Genomic DNA, 17,028 nt, shown 5'->3' on the forward strand with positions numbered 1-17,028 from the left:
CCCTGGGATCATGACCTGAGCTGAAGGCAGATAGATGCTTAACCAACTGAGCCACCCAGGCGTCCCTATCATTAAGAGATCTTTGTTGGGAGGTGAGGGAGAGTATTAAGTAGTAGATACACTAAGTATGGGGATAAAGGACAGTTAATACATGAAATTTACTTCATCCTGACCCTTTAATTTCCATACTAAAAATCCATGAAAAGTACAACGTAGGGTGATGGGGATTGGCCTTACTTATGAATCTAATTTAGAGAAAGTAATCAGTGAAAACTAAACAGTAGATTTCTCTAAAAATCAGTGTTGACAGTTTTCTTCTTTAACAGCATTATGAATTATCTTGGAAAAAATGCATCCTGAAGTATTCAAGTTTTTTCCTAGTAACTCAGGTATTTGAAATAGAAGAAATAAAGTGCCAAGTCATCTAAGTCAACCAGCGAGAAGAGCTTGTGATTTTTTTCAGAAAAGGGAGTTCCCTGTTATCAATTATAAGGGATTGTTAGTTTTTCTTAAGCCTTTTACTCACTGTGCTATTTTAACCAAAATGAAATCAGCAACAGAGTTATCTATGAAATGTCAAAGTTACAAGATTTTTGTTGTTCTGGTGATATTGAATGGGTTACTTTTTATTGCTCTACAGCTGGAAAAGAGGATTATGAAAGTGGAGACATTCCTCTATGAGGACAGATTTTTTTTTTTTAAGTTAATATTATTTAGTTTGGGAGAATGAAGGATGATTTGTGGGGAAGATCTTAGGAGTAAAGGGGCCATTGGCATTTCTTTAATTATTGAAGAAGAGTAGATATGATAACACACCTACTTAGTACATGTTAGTAAATGTATAGGTAGAGCCAGGTAATCTTTTTGAAGTTCGGAGACTTATTTATGTTATTTTTACATTATGTGAAAGAAATTTATAGAACCCAAGTCAAGAAGTAGTAAAGGTGAGAAACATTACTAATGGTGTAGAAAAACTGATGGATGGTGGGTATGATACATGATTAGAAGCGCTGGAGTTAGATGGAACATTCGAGTCATACTTGCCCTGGAAGTTGATTTTAGTCATTTATTAGCCATGTAACCTCAGGCAAATTGCCTACATTTTCTTGTTTTCTGATTTGTAAATGCAGATAATCTTAGGTGTTTTGTGGTATTATGAAGATGAAGTAAGAATTTATGTTGAGTCCAGTATACCCCGGGTACCTAGTGACTGTTAGGTATTATTTATTATCTCTTACCTTTTTAGGGTAACATGAAAAACAACAACAAAGAGGTCCCACAGAGATAGTGTTAGAACCTACTGGTCATTGATCTCTTGATCTACAACTTCTTTGTTCTTATGTTCCAAAAGCCATATATAATTTAGAGAAAATTAGAGAAGTCTTCTTGGGCCCATTGGAGTTATCTGTTACAACAGTTGCTAATATTTTAAATCATTTTACTGTGTGGCAGGTGTTGTGCCAAGGGCCCAAAATAAGTAAAATGCTTTACCTCAATTTATCCTCATGGCAAGCCTCTGAGGGAGGAATTGTAATTATCCATGTATTACAGATTCCTAAAGGTCCCAGTACAAGTAAAAGGGGAAGTATAGAGGCTTGAGCCCAGTTTCCTTCCAGATCCTGCACCTTTCACTTCCTGTTCTATTGCTCCTGTTGAAGAGGGAGCAGGTTGTCATGTAAAGTAAGTCTTAATTATGGTTTTCTTTCCCCACAGGTGTAGATTTGGAAACTGGGACTTGTGCTCATCCTTTAATTCCCGATAAAGACTCTCCTCTTTTACCTGCAAATCATGTGACCATGACAAAAGGAACAGGGTTGGTTCACACAGCCCCAGCTCATGGTATGGAAGATTACAGTGTGGCTTCTCAGCACAACCTGCCCACGGTACTTTTGCCTCTTTTTTTCCTTTTTAAATACTGCTTTTGTAGAACTAAGGTGGTGAGTCCTAACTAGCATCTTTATTTCTTGGTGATAAGCCATCATTTTTGTTACAATTAAGTTGTGAAGTGCTTAGGTTTGTTCAGTCCTCTAATGCCTCATTAATTGATACTAGTTGAGAAAGATTTTCCTAACACAAAGTCAGCACAAAGTTAGAATTGAAAAATACATATTAAGCAGGGACAGTTTTTTTCTTTCAAAATACTAATTCATATAGACAAATTACTTTTAGTTCCTGAAAAATGGCAAATAGGTTTTACTAGTTGAAAAGAACTGTTTGGTTTTTATGTTTTTATTTTATTTATTTATTTTTTTAAGATTTTATTTATTTATTTGACAGACAGAGATCACAAGTAGGCAGAGAGGCAGGCAGAGAGAGAGGAAGGGAAGCAGGCTCCCTGCTGAGCAGAGAGCCTGATGTGGGGCTCGATCCCAGGACCCTGAGATCATGACCTGAGCCGAAGGCAGAGGCTTAACCCACTGAGCCACCCAGGCGCCTTGGTTTTTATTTTTAAAGTAAACAGACTTTTTTTTTTTTTTTAAGATTTTTTATTTATTTGACAGAGAGAGAGATTGAGATCACCAGTAGGCAGAGCAGCAGGGAGAGGGAGAGGGAGAGGGAGAAGCAGGCTCCCTGCTGAGCAGAGAGCCCAATGCAGGGCTCCATCCCAGGACCCTGAGATCATGACCTGAGCTGAAGACAAACACTTAACCGGCTGAGCCACCCAGTCACCCCTAAATAGACATTTCTAAATTTATGTTATACATGCCAATCACGAAATTTTCCCAGTTAGTTAAGGATGCATCCCAAAGTCAGCATGATGTATGTACATTGCCATAGATCTGGAAATTAATAAAGACTGAGTTAAAGATATTTTTAGTATATTTTACTTTTTCAAAATTTATTTTATTTATCCTCAAGTGTATTCAGAACGTTAAAAATAGATCTACCTTATAATCTGGTAATCACACTACTGGGTATTTATCCCCGAAAATACAAAAACACATGAGTGAGATCATATGGTATTTGTCTTTCTCTGACTGACTGACTTCATTGAACCTTGCATTCTCCCGCTCCATCCATGTTGTTGCAAATGACAAGATTGCGTTCTTTATTATGGCTGAACAATATTCCCGTGGTATATGTGTGTGTGTGTGTGTGTGTGTGTGTGTGTGTGTGTGTGTGTGTGTATACACTATATCTTCTTTATCCATTCATCGATTGATGGGCATTTGGGCTGCTTCCATAGTTTGGCTATTGTAATTAATGCTGCAGTAAACATGGGGTGCATTTATCCCTTTGAATTCGTGTGTTGTTGAGTTTTATAAGTTCTTTATATATTTTAGATACTAAACCTCTATGAGATATATCCTTTGCACCCATTCCGTAGTTTGCCCTTTAGTCTTGTTGGTTGTTTCCTTCGATGTGCGGAAACTTATTTTAATATAGTCCCAGTAGTTTGTTTTTGCTTTCATTTTGGGAGACATACCTAGAAAAATGTTGCTATGGCCAACGTCAGAGACATTATTGCCTATGCTCTCCTCAAAGAGTATTGTGGTTTCAGGTCTTACATTTAGGTCTTGTTTTTCTTTTCCAAGATTGCTTTGGCTGTTTGAGGTCTTTTATGGTTCCATACAAATTTTAATATTGTTTATTCTAATTCTGTGAAAGATGCTGTTGATATTTTGATAGAGATTGCATTAAATCTGTAGATTGCTTTGCGTAGTATAGACATTTTAACAATATTTGTTCTTCCAACCCATGAGCATAGAATGTCTTTCCATTTCTTTATGTCATATTGAATTTCTTTCATCAGTGTTTTATAGTTTTCAGAGTACAGGTCTTTCACCTCTTTGGTTAAGTTTATTCCTAGATAGTTTATTGTTTTGGGTATAATTGTAAATGGGATTGTTTTCTTAATTTCACTTTCTGCTGCTTCATTTTTAGTGTATAGGCATGCAGCAGATTTTTGTACATTGACTGTGTGTCCTGTGACTTTACTGAATTCATTTATCAGTTCCAGTAGTTTGTTGGCGGAGTCTTCAAGGGTTTGTTTTTGTTTTTGTTTTTTTAATATATAATATCATGTCATCTGCAAATAATGAGAGTTCTACTTCTTACCAGTTTGGATGCCTTTTATTTCTTTATGTTGTCTGATTGCTGAGAATAGGATTTTGGATAAAAGTGGTGAGAGTGGACATCCTTATTTTGTCCTGACCTTAGGGGAAAAGTTCTCAGTTATTCCCTGTTGAGTATGATGTTGGTTCTGGGTTTTTCTTATAAGGACTTTATTGAGATATATTCCCTCTAAACCTACTTTGCAGGGAGTTGGGTTTTTTTTTTGTTTGTTTTTCCATCTTGAATGGATGTTGTACTTTGTCAAATACTTTATCTGCATCTGTTGAAATGAACATTTTTTTATCCTTCTCTTTTTGATATGACATATCACAATGATTGTTTTGCAAATATTGAGCCACACTTGCATCAGGGACTAAATGTCAAGTGATTGTGGTTTCTAATTTTTTTAATGTATTGTTAGGTTCAGTTTGCTAATATTTTATTGAGGGTTTTATTTTTTTTATTAAACTTGTGGTATGGAATGACTGGGTGGCTCAGTGGATTAAGCGTCTGCCTTTGGCTCAGGTCATGATCCCAAGGTCCTGGAAGCAAGTCCTGCATCAGGCTCCTCGCTCAGTGGGGCGCCTGCTCTTCCTCTGCCTGCCACTCCCTGTGCTTGTTCTTTCTCTCTCTCTCGACGAATAAAATCTTAAAAATATTAAAAAATAAAATAAATAAACTTGTGGTATATGTTTTAATAAGACCTTTTGCCTTTTGTGATATAAATGTATAAATCCACAGATTTTTATTAACTGCATAAGAAGTACCCAGATTTTCAATGTAGTGAAAGACAGTACTGAGATGTTTTATATATATTGTTTTGCTGGGGATTGTCATAAGATAAAATTTTTGGTACTTTAATTGTTGAAAATAACCCTTTGTAGGATTGTTTAGTGGATGAAGATGGAGTTTTCACAGATGTTGCAGGCCCTGAACTTCAAAACAAGGCTGTCCTTGAAGAGGGAACAGATGTGGGTGAGTGTCATGTATGTTGTTATCATAAATACGTATTTTCTGAAAAGGAGCCAGCAGCAGCCTTTGCTGGCTGTTCTTCCATCGTACACTTTCATTAGAAACAAAAATCTATAAAGTTTTATTTTATTTTGCCACATGGTTTAAAACAGAGGTGGGGACTTTGTCATCTTTTGCTTTGAAGTTGCTCTATGTGGTTAAGCAAAGCAGGACAGTCAACACAGAGTGATATTATTTTAGGAATACAGCAGTGTTAGTTTTGTGGAAGGATAAAATCAAGCTTGAGGCTAGATGTTGACTGTGTATCAGACACTACTGTTTTGTAATCCTTGTAAATCACTAAACCCATGTTAGCATTGTTTATGTGTTACGATCGTAGGGGTCCTCCAGCCTTGTCTTGGCTTTCTGACTTTTTATAATTATGGATCCAAGGACCAGGTACCGTGAAGACTTTTCTTTGCCCACACTAAGACTAAGGCTAATTAAACATGGTATATTACTTGTCTAGGACTACTGTTACAAATTACTATATATTTAATAGCTTGAAACAACAGAAATTTACTCTCATGGTTCTAGAAGCTAGAAGTCTGAAATCAGTGTTTTGCCAGGGCCATGCTCCCTCTGAATGTTCAGTGGAAGAATACTTCCTTGTCTCTTCTTAGCTTCTGGTGGCTTCTGGTAATCCTTGGCATTCCTTGCTTTATAGCTGTATCACTCTAATCTTTGCCCCCATTGTCACATGTCCTTTGCTCTTGTGTGTCTCTGTGTATCTTCCTCTCTTATTAGGCCACTAGTCATTGAATTTAGGGCCCAATCGAAACCAGTATGACCTCACCTTAATTTGATTACATCTGCAAAGACCCTGTTTCCAATATGGTCACATTCACAAGTGCTAGGGGTTAAGACATCTATTGGGAGGATAAAATTCAGTCCACTATAGCTGGTTTCTTTTGGATTTTTTGGAGACCATTTTAAGATTCATGGTATGAAAGACTATAACTATGAATTTCAAATGTGGAATTTTAGATATTATCCTATTTATCTTTCCTTTGCAGTGAAAAGCACAGAAATGGCTTAATTTTGAGTCTCAGTAAGGTTTTATAGTCTCTTCTTTTTTTGCCAGGAGATTCCTAGATTATACTTGTTAGCTGTAAGTGGCTACTCTTACTGACTGGCACTTACTGGTCCAGGTTTAGTACTCCTGGGAATTAGAGAGGAGAATTTTCATAGTCCTTTTTAATTATGTCTAATGTAAATTGTTGCTGATTTTTTTTCAAGTTATAAAGATGCTTCAGGCTTCAAAGCATTTGTTGAAAGAGGAGAAATTGGTACACAGCTATCCCTATGACTGGAGGACTAAGAAACCAGTGGTTATTCGTGCCAGCAAGCAGTGGTTTGTAAATATCACGGATATCAAGGCCACAGCCAAGGTATAAGAGACATCCTGTTGTGAGTGTTGGGTTCTTATTCCTTCAGTGTTCAAAAGTTGCATGTGAGGTTGAGGTAGGGTTTGGGGAAAGGGAGGGATTGCCACTATTATGATTTGGTGATTTGGTTTCATTAAATTATAGTTTTAGAAGGATCTTGGATTTCTGTTCCTTTATCATACATGTGTGACGTAAAGGGGTTAAGGGACTTGTCTAAATTTCCTGCCCTGTATAGTGAGAGTAGTATAGAATTAGGACAGAACTGAGTTTAAGAGGTCGTTTAACCTCTTATAGCCTCAGTATCCTCATCTGTATGGAGTGGATAATAATGCCTACCTCATGGGGTAAGTGAATAAAACTCCAGGACAGTGTCTGGCATATAGTAAACATTCGGTAAAACTCTCTAAATAGAAACCCTGTGCTTCCATAAGTTTGAAATTGCAATCCATTTGAAAAATTGTTGCTTTGAATTAACAAGTACTTTACAATGGGTATTCTAAATATTAATATGTATTTGAGCTCTTTCATTCACTATAAATATATGTGTGTGTGTCGTAAACAATTCTATTGAATGAAAGAGCTCAAATATCTATTTGTTAATCAGGTTGATAATGAAGATACTTTTCATCTTTCATCTTTTTTTTTTTTTTAAGATTTTATTTTATTTATTTGACAGACAGAGATCACAAGTAGACAGGCAGGCAGAGAGAGAGGAAGGGAAGCAGGCTCCCTGCTTCACAGAGAGCCCAATGTGGGGCTCGATCCCAGGACCCTGGGTCATGACCTGAGCTGAAGGCAGAGGCTTTAACCCACTGAGCCACCCACGTGCCCCCTAAAGCAAGTCTGAATCAAAATGAATTGCAGATGTTGCCATTCTGCCAGTAGGTGGTGCTACAAAGGGTTTTTGGGGAGGATTTTGTTTTGTTTTGTTTAAGATTTATTTATTTAGGGGCGCCTGGGTGGCTCAGTGGGTTAAGCCGCTGCCTTCGGCTCAGGTCATGATCCCAGGTCCTGGGTTCGAGCCCCACATCGGGCTTTCTGCTCAGCAGGGAGCCTGCTTCCTCCCCTCTCTCTGCCTGCCTCTCTGCTTACTTGTGATTCCTCTCTGTCAAATAAATAAATAAAATCTTTAAAAAAAAAAAAAAGATTTATTTATTTATTTGAGAGAGAGGGATGGAAGGTGGGCAGAGAGGGAGTGAGCAGTGGGGAGGCGCAGAGGGAGAGAAAGTTTTGTGCAGACTCCCCTTTGAGTGCAGAGCCGGACTGGGGCCTTGATCTCAAGACAGATCATGATTGGAGCCGAAACCAGAAACCAACAGTCCAGCTTCTAACCAACTTTGCCACCAAGGCACCCCCAGGGGGAGGATTTCTTGTAGTTGAGGTTAAGTGAGGAAAATGTTTAAATCACTCTGGAAATAGAAAAATGCTTTAATTAGTGGATAGAGAGATTCTCAAAAATGAAGTTAATGTATTTTGGCCTTTCTGGAGAGTAATACTGGACATTTTCCTATACAATTCATCTTTTGGTAATTGACAAATGAAATAAAAAACAACTTTTTGTGGGGCTGGAGGTAGGAGGAGTTCTTGAGAGAGAGTAAGTAAATAGGAAGTAACTGTGATTTTGAGAGTGTTTTCTGTGTTGTAAACCATACTATATGAAATTAGATTCTATTGTAATCCTTGTTTATTAACCTAAAACAGTAGCTTATTCTTTAAGTACTTAAAAATTATCATTGAAATCAAGCTTGAATGGATTTTAACTACAGTTTAATGAGTTTAATGCTTCTGCTAACCTTCTTATTGCCAATTTTGATCTAGGGTGCTTGGAAGTTAGTATATGGTTTCTTGTCACATCCTCTCGTGGTGAAGTCTGCTCTAGATGTTATTTATTAGATCCTTTGTGGCCCTGTTTAAACTTTGTTTCATTTGGTCTAAAATCTGTAGTTTTTTAGTTTAGCTTTTTGGACATGGGGAGGGAGACATGTGAATAAACATCCAAAATAAAGAACCATTAGGATAAATCATGGCAATTCTGGAAAATTTGATCTGCTTACTCTCACTGGATTTGATTGTGAATCAATTGCAGGAATTGTTAAAAAAAGTGAAATTTATTCCTGGATCAGCACTGAATGCCATGGTTGAAACGATGGACAGACGGCCATATTGGTGTATATCAAGGCAAAGAGTTTGGGGTGTTCCAATCCCTGTGTTTCATCACAAGACAAAAGATGAATTCTTGATCAACAGGTAGACTTCTTTCTACATATTTTTAGCATTTTAAAGTGAGCTATGTTTTCTTCAAAAGTAGAAAAATGGACTGTTGAGAATTGATACATGTTAAATCACATACTCAGTCTTGTTGACGGGAGTAAAATATAATTTGAAGAAGACGCTTTCATGTGGTTGACATTTTAACAACTATACTTTTTCAATATGGATACTTAGAAGCAGAGCCTCTGATACTTTTTCCATGGAATTCATTGTTTCTGTGTGCCTATAGCATTGTGCTAGAATCAGGTGTCAGGAATCCAAAGATGGACAGCGTTCAGGAGGGCATCCCGGTATGCAGTTTTTCTTTAGGACATAGAGTCCCTCTCTTACTTTGGGCTACTCCCTGTCCCTCCCTTCCTTCCTCTCCTTTATTCCTTCCTTCCTTTCTTCCTTCCTTCCTTTCTTTCTTTCTTTCTTCTTTCTTAAAATTTTGTTTATTTATTTAAGAGAGAGATAGAGCACAAACACAGGGAGCAGCAGAGAGGGAGAAGCAGGTCCCCACTGAGCAGGGGGCCCAACATGGGACTTGCATCCGAGGACCCTGGGATCATGACCTGAGCTAAAAGCAAACACTTAACCGACTAAGTCCCCCAGTTGCCCATAAGCTACTGTCTCTTAATAGAAATGGCATTATGTAATTATAGATCTTCAAAATTAAAGAAACTATAATGTTTCTTTAATGCACAAAATTATATTTATTCTAGTGATGCTTAACTTCCCAACGATTTCTTCTCTTTTCTTTCTTTTTTTCTTTTGAAAAGATAATACATGGGCATAGTCAACAGTTCAGGGTAGAAAAGCTTATATGGTAGAAAGAAGATTGTTTCCTGATGCAGATGCTAAACCCTTCTTGAAGCAGTGAACAAGATCAACATGGTCCCTGCTTTGAGATCATCGTGAGATCGTAGGCTGGCTAGTTTATCTTCTAGTAAACTAGGGAGGTTTTTGGTCTTGCTGTTACTAACAGATATGGAAAGGGGAATATTAATCATTCCTTTTAGGAATACATCCTAAGTTTTCATTTTCTTTGAGTAATTTTGTTTTAATTTGGTAAATGGAATTTTTGCTAAATCATGTTTTAACATGAGTAAAAAGTTTGAGCCCATTTTGATAAATATTTTTACCTTTTATCACTTGAGGATCCAGTGAGGGCATAGAGGCCAGAAAGTAAGGACTGGGGAGTTCAAGAGACTGTAGATGTAGAAATGAATGCTGCCCCTACTTTGGGGTTCACCAGAATTTTTGCAAAAATGTTCTACTTTTTGTTGTCAGCATTATCAGTGTTTCTTTAGGGTTTTTTTAAATTGTTGCATGTATTTTAGGGTTTTTTAAAATGTTGATTAAAGTGGGTTGGGGTTTTTTTGTTTTGTTTTAATCATCTAGGGGTGCCTGGGTGGCTCAGTGGGTTAAGCCTCTGCCTTAGGCTCAGGTCATGATCCCAGGGTCCTGGGATCGAGCCCCACATTGGGCTCTCTGCTCAGCAGGGAGCCTGCTTCCCTTCCTCTCTCTCTGCCTGCCTCTCTGCCTACTTGTGATCTCTGTCTGTCAAATAAATAAATAAAATCTTTAAAAAAAATCATCTTTAGCCACATATTAGGTAGTTCTTAGTGTTTTTTGTGTGAAAGTTGCTTTCCAATTTACTGTTTATTTTTAAAGATTATTTATTTGAGAGAGCGTGTGTGTGTATGCATATGAGTGGGAGAGGGGAGAAGCAGAGGGAGAGGGAAAGAGAAAATCTCAAGCAGTCTCCCCACTCACCGTAGTGCCTGGTGTGGGGCCCAGTTCCATGACCCTGAGATCACAACCTGAGCTGAAATCAAGAGTTGGACCCTTAACCTTCTGAGCCACCCAGCAGCCCCTGTTCCTTTACAATTTGAATATACATTTTAGGGCACCTGGGTGTCTCAGTTGTTAAGTGTCTGCTTTTGGCTCGGGTCATGATCCCAGGGTCCAGGAGTAGAGCCCTACATCGGGCTCCCTGCTCAGCAGGAAGCCTGCTTCTCCCTCTCTGACTCCCCCTGTTGTGTTCCCTCTCTCACTGTGTGTCTCTCTCTGTCAAATAAATAAAATCTTTTAAAAATATAAATAAATAAGTAAATAAATACATATTTTATCATTGCTTCATGGGTGATCTGACACCTTATGGCAACATGGCTCAGGGAAGAACTGAAGGCATTGCCTTGGGCAGACACCGAGCCATGAAACAGCTCATTTGCTTTATCCACAGAGGATACAGCATTGAGTGGGGCTTAATGATTAGGTAGGAAACAGGCCAAAGTATTTTGCAAGTAGAGGGATCAGCAGGAGCTGAGGGCGTGGAGGAGGAAAGCATGGCACCTAAATAGGAACCATAAAAGTACTGTGGGGTGTTGGAAGAGGGTTTTATTTTTTTTATTTTTTTTTTTTTTTAAAGATTTTATTTATTTTTTTGACAGAGAGAAATCACAAGTAGGCAGAGAGGCAAGCAGAGAGAGAGAGAGGAGGAAGCAGGCTCCCTGCAGAGCAGAGAGCCCGACGCGGGGCTCGATCCCAGGACCCTGGGATCATGACCTGAGCCGAAGGCAGAGGCTTTAACCCACTGAGCCACCCAGGCGCCCCGGAAGAGGGTTTTAGAAAGATACACACCAAGTAAGATTGGTTGGGGCAAATTGTTGTGAGTCTTGAATACTGGGTTAAGTAGTTTAAAGTTTTAAATAGGCATGAGGAGTGAGAGTATATTTTAGGAAAAGTAACTGGAGGTTAGAGGCCAGGAAGTCATTGTAAGGCTACTTCAGTATTATTACTTCAATATTACTACTTCAGTTTGGAGAGCTAAGGCTCCTTGTCCTAAATACCATTGCTCACATTGTTCTTGTAATTGTAATTCAATTGTTCTTGTAATTGAGAGCATGGTCTGATGTGAACCAGTGATACCTTAATACCTTAAAGTTTAGATAAATTTACACAAGTATTGTTTAAAATTCCACACTGTGGAGTTTTCTTTTAAGGAATGTTTATAAGGCATTGTCATTGTTTTTCTCTCTCTCTCTCTCTTTTTTTACCATTTGAGGACAGAATTTTTAGGGAATTTCCTCAAAGTGATTCAGGTGGTCATAAGTATATATTAACAAGAACAACAAATTGGTTTATTTGACCATTATTTAATCATGGCAGTAAAATGGTATGAGTCGACTGGTGGTCACTAAGGCGAAATAAATGTGAGCTTTGTCAGAAAAACACAAGCAAATTTTCATCAGCTGTTATTTATATTTTATTTATAGTCAATGTATTCATACATTTGTGTTACAGATTGTTTTCTGTGCATCTCCCATTGTGTTGCTTGCATGATGCTCGTTGAATTCTGATTCTGAAGTAGAAGAGATATACAGAATATTGGCCTACAAAAATGACAGACAAACTTAGCCAAATTGTCTGTCAATTCATAGGTCATTTTCCTGCACACCGTTTCCAAGTGATGACTCTAATCTTCCGTTGTCCGGTCCTTCATGTGACATGACACTTGATTTAAGAAGACGGATATGAATTCTTAATTATTTGTCAGTTTTTTAAGATAGTATGAAAGGTTATCTTTTTTCCTCCGTAAGCAAGTTAATCAAGTGACTATGATTTTCTTTCTTGGATCTATCTTCCTACTGTAGTGAGTTGGTAACCATCAAAAGTAACAGCATCCACTGGAAATTGGCACACAGTCCACATGGAGTTGCTGTTACACTTGATAACCCCATTAAGCAAACCAGAAGATTCCTTCTGCTTTTCTGGTTGAAAGTCTGTAAGTTAAAACCGTAATTATACTTGTTTCACAAAGGAAAATCTTGATATTTTCATGCTCTAAATAGGTTTAGAGATTGGTAGATTTGAAACTCTGATGTTTAATTTTGATTTGAATTAATGTTTTCATCTGCACTTTATATTTGCATTTGTATTTGCTAAGGATATAATTCCATTTCAGACTTTAGCGTTACTGATTTTTCTGAATCTGCAGTTATAATTTAGGTAGAAATCTTTTCCTAGTTAATAAAGACAAATACTTTTTTAGCATTAAAGGTAAAATTTAGGAACATTCGCCACCTAGAAAGGAAAAGAAGTTGTTTATTTTGGATGATGATACCATTCAGCATTATTAATGCAATAATCTATGCTTTTAGGAAACTTAGCCCCTGATTTCTGGAAATTATGAGAAATTTACTAGGAGTGGTCAAGGAATTTCCAGTTCAATTTGAGTGCCAGTTTTTGTTTGTTTGTTTGTTTTTGAGATTTATTTTTTCATTTTAGAGAGAGAGAGAGCGTTCAGGAAGGGGGGGCAGTAGGGAGAGAGAAGAATCCCAAGCAGACTCCCTGCTGAGTGCAGAGCCTGATGCGGGGCTTGATCCCAAGACCCTGGGATCATGACCTGAGCTGAAGTCAGGAGTCGGGTATTCGACCGACTGCCTCACTCAGGTGCCCCTGAGTGCTAGCTTTAACTACCTCTTGATCATGTTAGAATAATGACCTTTTGGTGAAAAATTTTTATAATGTTCATTAAATTAAAAAATTTTTCTCCCAAAATTGTTTCCTAAAGCTTTTCAAACATAAGTATAGGATTAAACTAAAAATAGAATCCCCCTTCAAATTTCATTGTATTCTAGAATTGAATGTATAAATTTAGTAAATAAATTGGAATCATTTAGCCTCTTACCTCATTCTTATTCCAGTAACTTGCAGAAGGAAAGTTGTCTTATAATCCTTAATATTTTCCTTTAATAAAGACAAAGCACAGGAAACAGTAAAATGACAGCAACAGTTTCTTCCTTGCTTAGTGATCTTAATGCTGCATAACTTCTGCTAACACGCTAAATAAGCCTTTAGCTCCGTTGATATCAAAGTCTAGAATGATTGGATGGTGTTACAGTGCTCATACCACCTAGTGGATTTTCACTGGTTGAAACCCAAGGAGGGGCACGTAATGAATGTGTTTAGATAAGGCCCTCGTGCAAAGTACAAAGTTTTATGATGGATTTATTGGTTTATGAAATACAGCATTAAAATGGAAGTATATAGATTATGTAGTGATAAATGGTTTCACCCACTTTTATCAGCAGTAATTTAGACTGACCTTTAGGTTGTAAGTTAACTATATGTTTGTGTTAAGTATAGGATATTATTAACATAAGAGAAGAGTTCTTAAATTTCCAAAGACAAATTTTTACTTTTTCCTTCTTTTTTTTCTGAAAAATATTCAATATCACTAAGAAATACATATTTTTAAGACAGTATTTTTTAAAATTGTTTTTAAAACTTTTTAAAGCATAATCTCCATTTCATTATAAACAGTTACACTTGTACAATATTTATCCATAAGGAAACAAGAAGACTAATGTCTTTTGTATGAAGATAGGTATGTAAGGATGTCTCACACAGTTGATTATAAGGGACCATGATGATGCAAAGAAATAATCTAAGTCAGTTTGGAAGGATGAATGTGCAGCCATTAAAATGCTCGCTTAGCTCCTAATAATTGCCTAGTTCCCTCTGTATGAAAATCAAATAAATGTAGCCCATCCTGACATTTGGCTTTTTGCTACATCATTATAATGACTATCTTTTAAGCACTTGTGTAGCATTTGCTTGTATTTCTTTTCCAAATTATCCTTTCAGATTTGTTTGATCTAACATTAAATTTATCTTTATTTTACAATCTAGGATAGTTACCTCAAGTTTGTAGGTCACCAGTATATGTTTATTTTCTTGAAAATTTTGTTTTTAAAATTCTCTGCCACAATTTTTTAGGGTCATTCAGACCATCAGAGTACAAGTCAAGAAAAAGTTCTCACTTTGTGGTACCTGATCTGTGCACTTAAATTTTGATTTGTTTGAATTGTGAGACTGCTGTCTTTGAAGTCTGCATTCCTATTTATCATAAATTTTGTTCACTTTTTATCCTCTAACTCCAGAATTCTCTTTAGCTTCTTTTCCTCTTTTCAAAAATACAAGTAATATAATGTTCTGAGATCTCAAAACAGAACTGAGTTGCAGAACATAATGCTTATTAAAGTACATTTAGTACATCATATTTTTATATTTCATGATAAAAAGTAAGGAAGCAAGTCATGCTTTAAATATTATGAGCCTTGCTCTGTTAATGAGGCAGAGCTTCTGCCCTCCCCTGTTTCATATTTCTTTTGGATACATTGAAAAAAGTATTCTTTTGTTCAGATTCACATGCATATGTTATGAGGGAAAGTACTGGGTCATTTACACTACATAAAATATGTGATTTTACTTATGACAGCTTTTTTGAAGTAAGATGAAAAAAATAATCATTAGTGTAGATAACATTGTGTGGTTATGTCATTTTTAATAAGTATTCTTAGGTAAACTAAAAGAAAAAATTAGACTTTCCTCCTCACTAAAACAAAAACTTATTTTTTTAGAAACATATTTGTAAGTAAGATGTATATAAAATGCTTCTTACACTAAAAATCATATATGTGAATGAATTACTAATATCTTTATAGGAAAATATAACAAAACTTCAATTTTAGTTAGACTCTAGAGTTGACTGAACTTGGTAGGATTTTGCAGTTGCCTTAATAATTTGTCAGCTGCAAAATTGGAATCTATCTTTATTGTTTGATATTTTTAGTTAGAGTTCTTTTTTTTTTTTCTTTTTTTTTAAAGATTTTATTTATTTATCTGGCAGAGAGAGATCACAAGTAGATGGAGAGGCAGGCAGAGAGAGAGAGAGGGAAGCAGGATCTCTGCCGAGCAGAGAACCCGATGCGGGACTCGATCCCAGGTCCCTGAGATCATGACCTGAGCCGAAGGCAGCGGCCCAACCCACTGAGCCACCCAGGCGCCCCTTTAGTTAGAGTTCTAAAACTTCATTGAATTATCTGCTATTTAGGGATATAAAAAAAGAACTTGGTCTCATTAGAGGTGAATTTGGTCCTTTAAAATGGATGGGCATCATCTCTAATTTTAAGGTTATTGAGTAAAATACTAGGACCTTTTCCTTTTCTAAGAATAAAATTTTTCACATAGCCTTCTTTCTGACAGCTTTTCCCAGTGTTCACAGAAACTGAAGCTCAGAAAAATACTAAGATGTATTCCTGTCAGTACCTAATAATTCACAGGTAGAATCCGGTCTTTGGACTTGGTGCTTGTTCTGTCAACACTGTAATCTCCAGAGACTGACTGGTTCCCTAACTTCATCTCTGGGTCGGGGGTTCACTGTGCATGGGTAGTGAGTCTTTTTGCCTTTGGTTAGCAAACCCCAGAGAACGGGAGTGTGAATTTACAATTATAGTGGCTGTCTTGATAGATGAGTTAGAGAAGCTAAAAGGAGAAGTAAACAGAGAATTGAACCATGATTTAGGACACACAGTTTTAAGGCCTGGCATTAACTGTGTTACTTCTGTAGGCTGTTGACTGACTGAAGGATCCCCAAGGCACAAACAGTGTGCCTGTCAGGAGCAACTAAATATTTTTTTTCTGTGACTCTACATAGATCGTCCTCGTAAAGTGCTTTGGAAAATACTATGTGTGGTATACACCTGAATGCTTTTATTTTGATTGATATTACTAATCCTCATATCTCTTCCTATTTCCTAATTAAGATGAAATTTGAACTATTTGCTTTTTGTTTTATTTTTTAATCTATTTATTTCCAGCACATTTAAAACTGTTTTATTGTTTTATTTTAGTGTTTACCTAAAGTTATAGTCTAATGATAACATTGTAAGCATAAAAAGTCAAAATAACACTCATATTTAGAATCATTCTTTGAGTGTTTCAAAATTGGTACAAACATTGTATGTGCTGTAATTGTGTACATGTAAATGCACTTTGTTAGTATCTGTATAGAGGGGATTGTTCTAGAAAAATAGCATTAGGTTATTCCTATTTTCTTTTCCAGTATATTCCTATTTTCTTAACTGTTAAAATGTCCATGCAAACTATATAAAATAGTAATATATAACTAAATATTGTCATATAACTGGGTATTGCACAAAGTTTTTATGGTCTCCTATCACAAAAGTTTATCTTTACTGTTAAAGTCCATTGAAAATGTATGACTACGAGAAATATGGACTTGTGCCCGTTTTAACATTGTTGTCGTTTTTAATTTCTTTAAAATAGATGCTGCTAGTATTACACTTTTTCAATCTATCTTTCCTAGTACACAAACTTGGGTAAAAAAAATTTCCATTTTGAGAGGCTGATTCATAATACCCATTTGATTTTTACTTCCCACAATGGTTTTTTCATAAACATTCTATCTATGAATTATCAGAGAGGTTAAATGATTTGCCCTGCATAGTCC

At 36.5% G+C, this 17,028-nt stretch overlaps 1 protein-coding gene across 1 annotated transcript in view; it reads left to right on the top strand.

The window, feature by feature from the left end:
• LOC111151014 (isoleucyl-tRNA synthetase 2, mitochondrial) overlaps positions 1–17,028 on the top strand; it is a 59,183-nt gene that overhangs the window by 19,241 nt on the left and 22,914 nt on the right. Inside the window, exons 9-12 of the mRNA XM_022508713.1 lie at positions 1,714–1,883; positions 4,941–5,031; positions 6,307–6,458; positions 8,542–8,702. Of these exons, the coding sequence (XP_022364421.1) occupies positions 1,714–1,883; positions 4,941–5,031; positions 6,307–6,458; positions 8,542–8,702 (574 nt within the window). The remainder of the gene's footprint in view (positions 1–1,713; positions 1,884–4,940; positions 5,032–6,306; positions 6,459–8,541; positions 8,703–17,028) is intronic.

The sequence above is a fragment of the Enhydra lutris genome, unplaced genomic scaffold (assembly GCF_002288905.1).
Source record: "Enhydra lutris kenyoni isolate GAN:26980312 unplaced genomic scaffold, ASM228890v2 scaffoldscaffold25, whole genome shotgun sequence".
Lineage (NCBI taxonomy): Eukaryota > Metazoa > Chordata > Mammalia > Carnivora > Mustelidae > Enhydra > Enhydra lutris.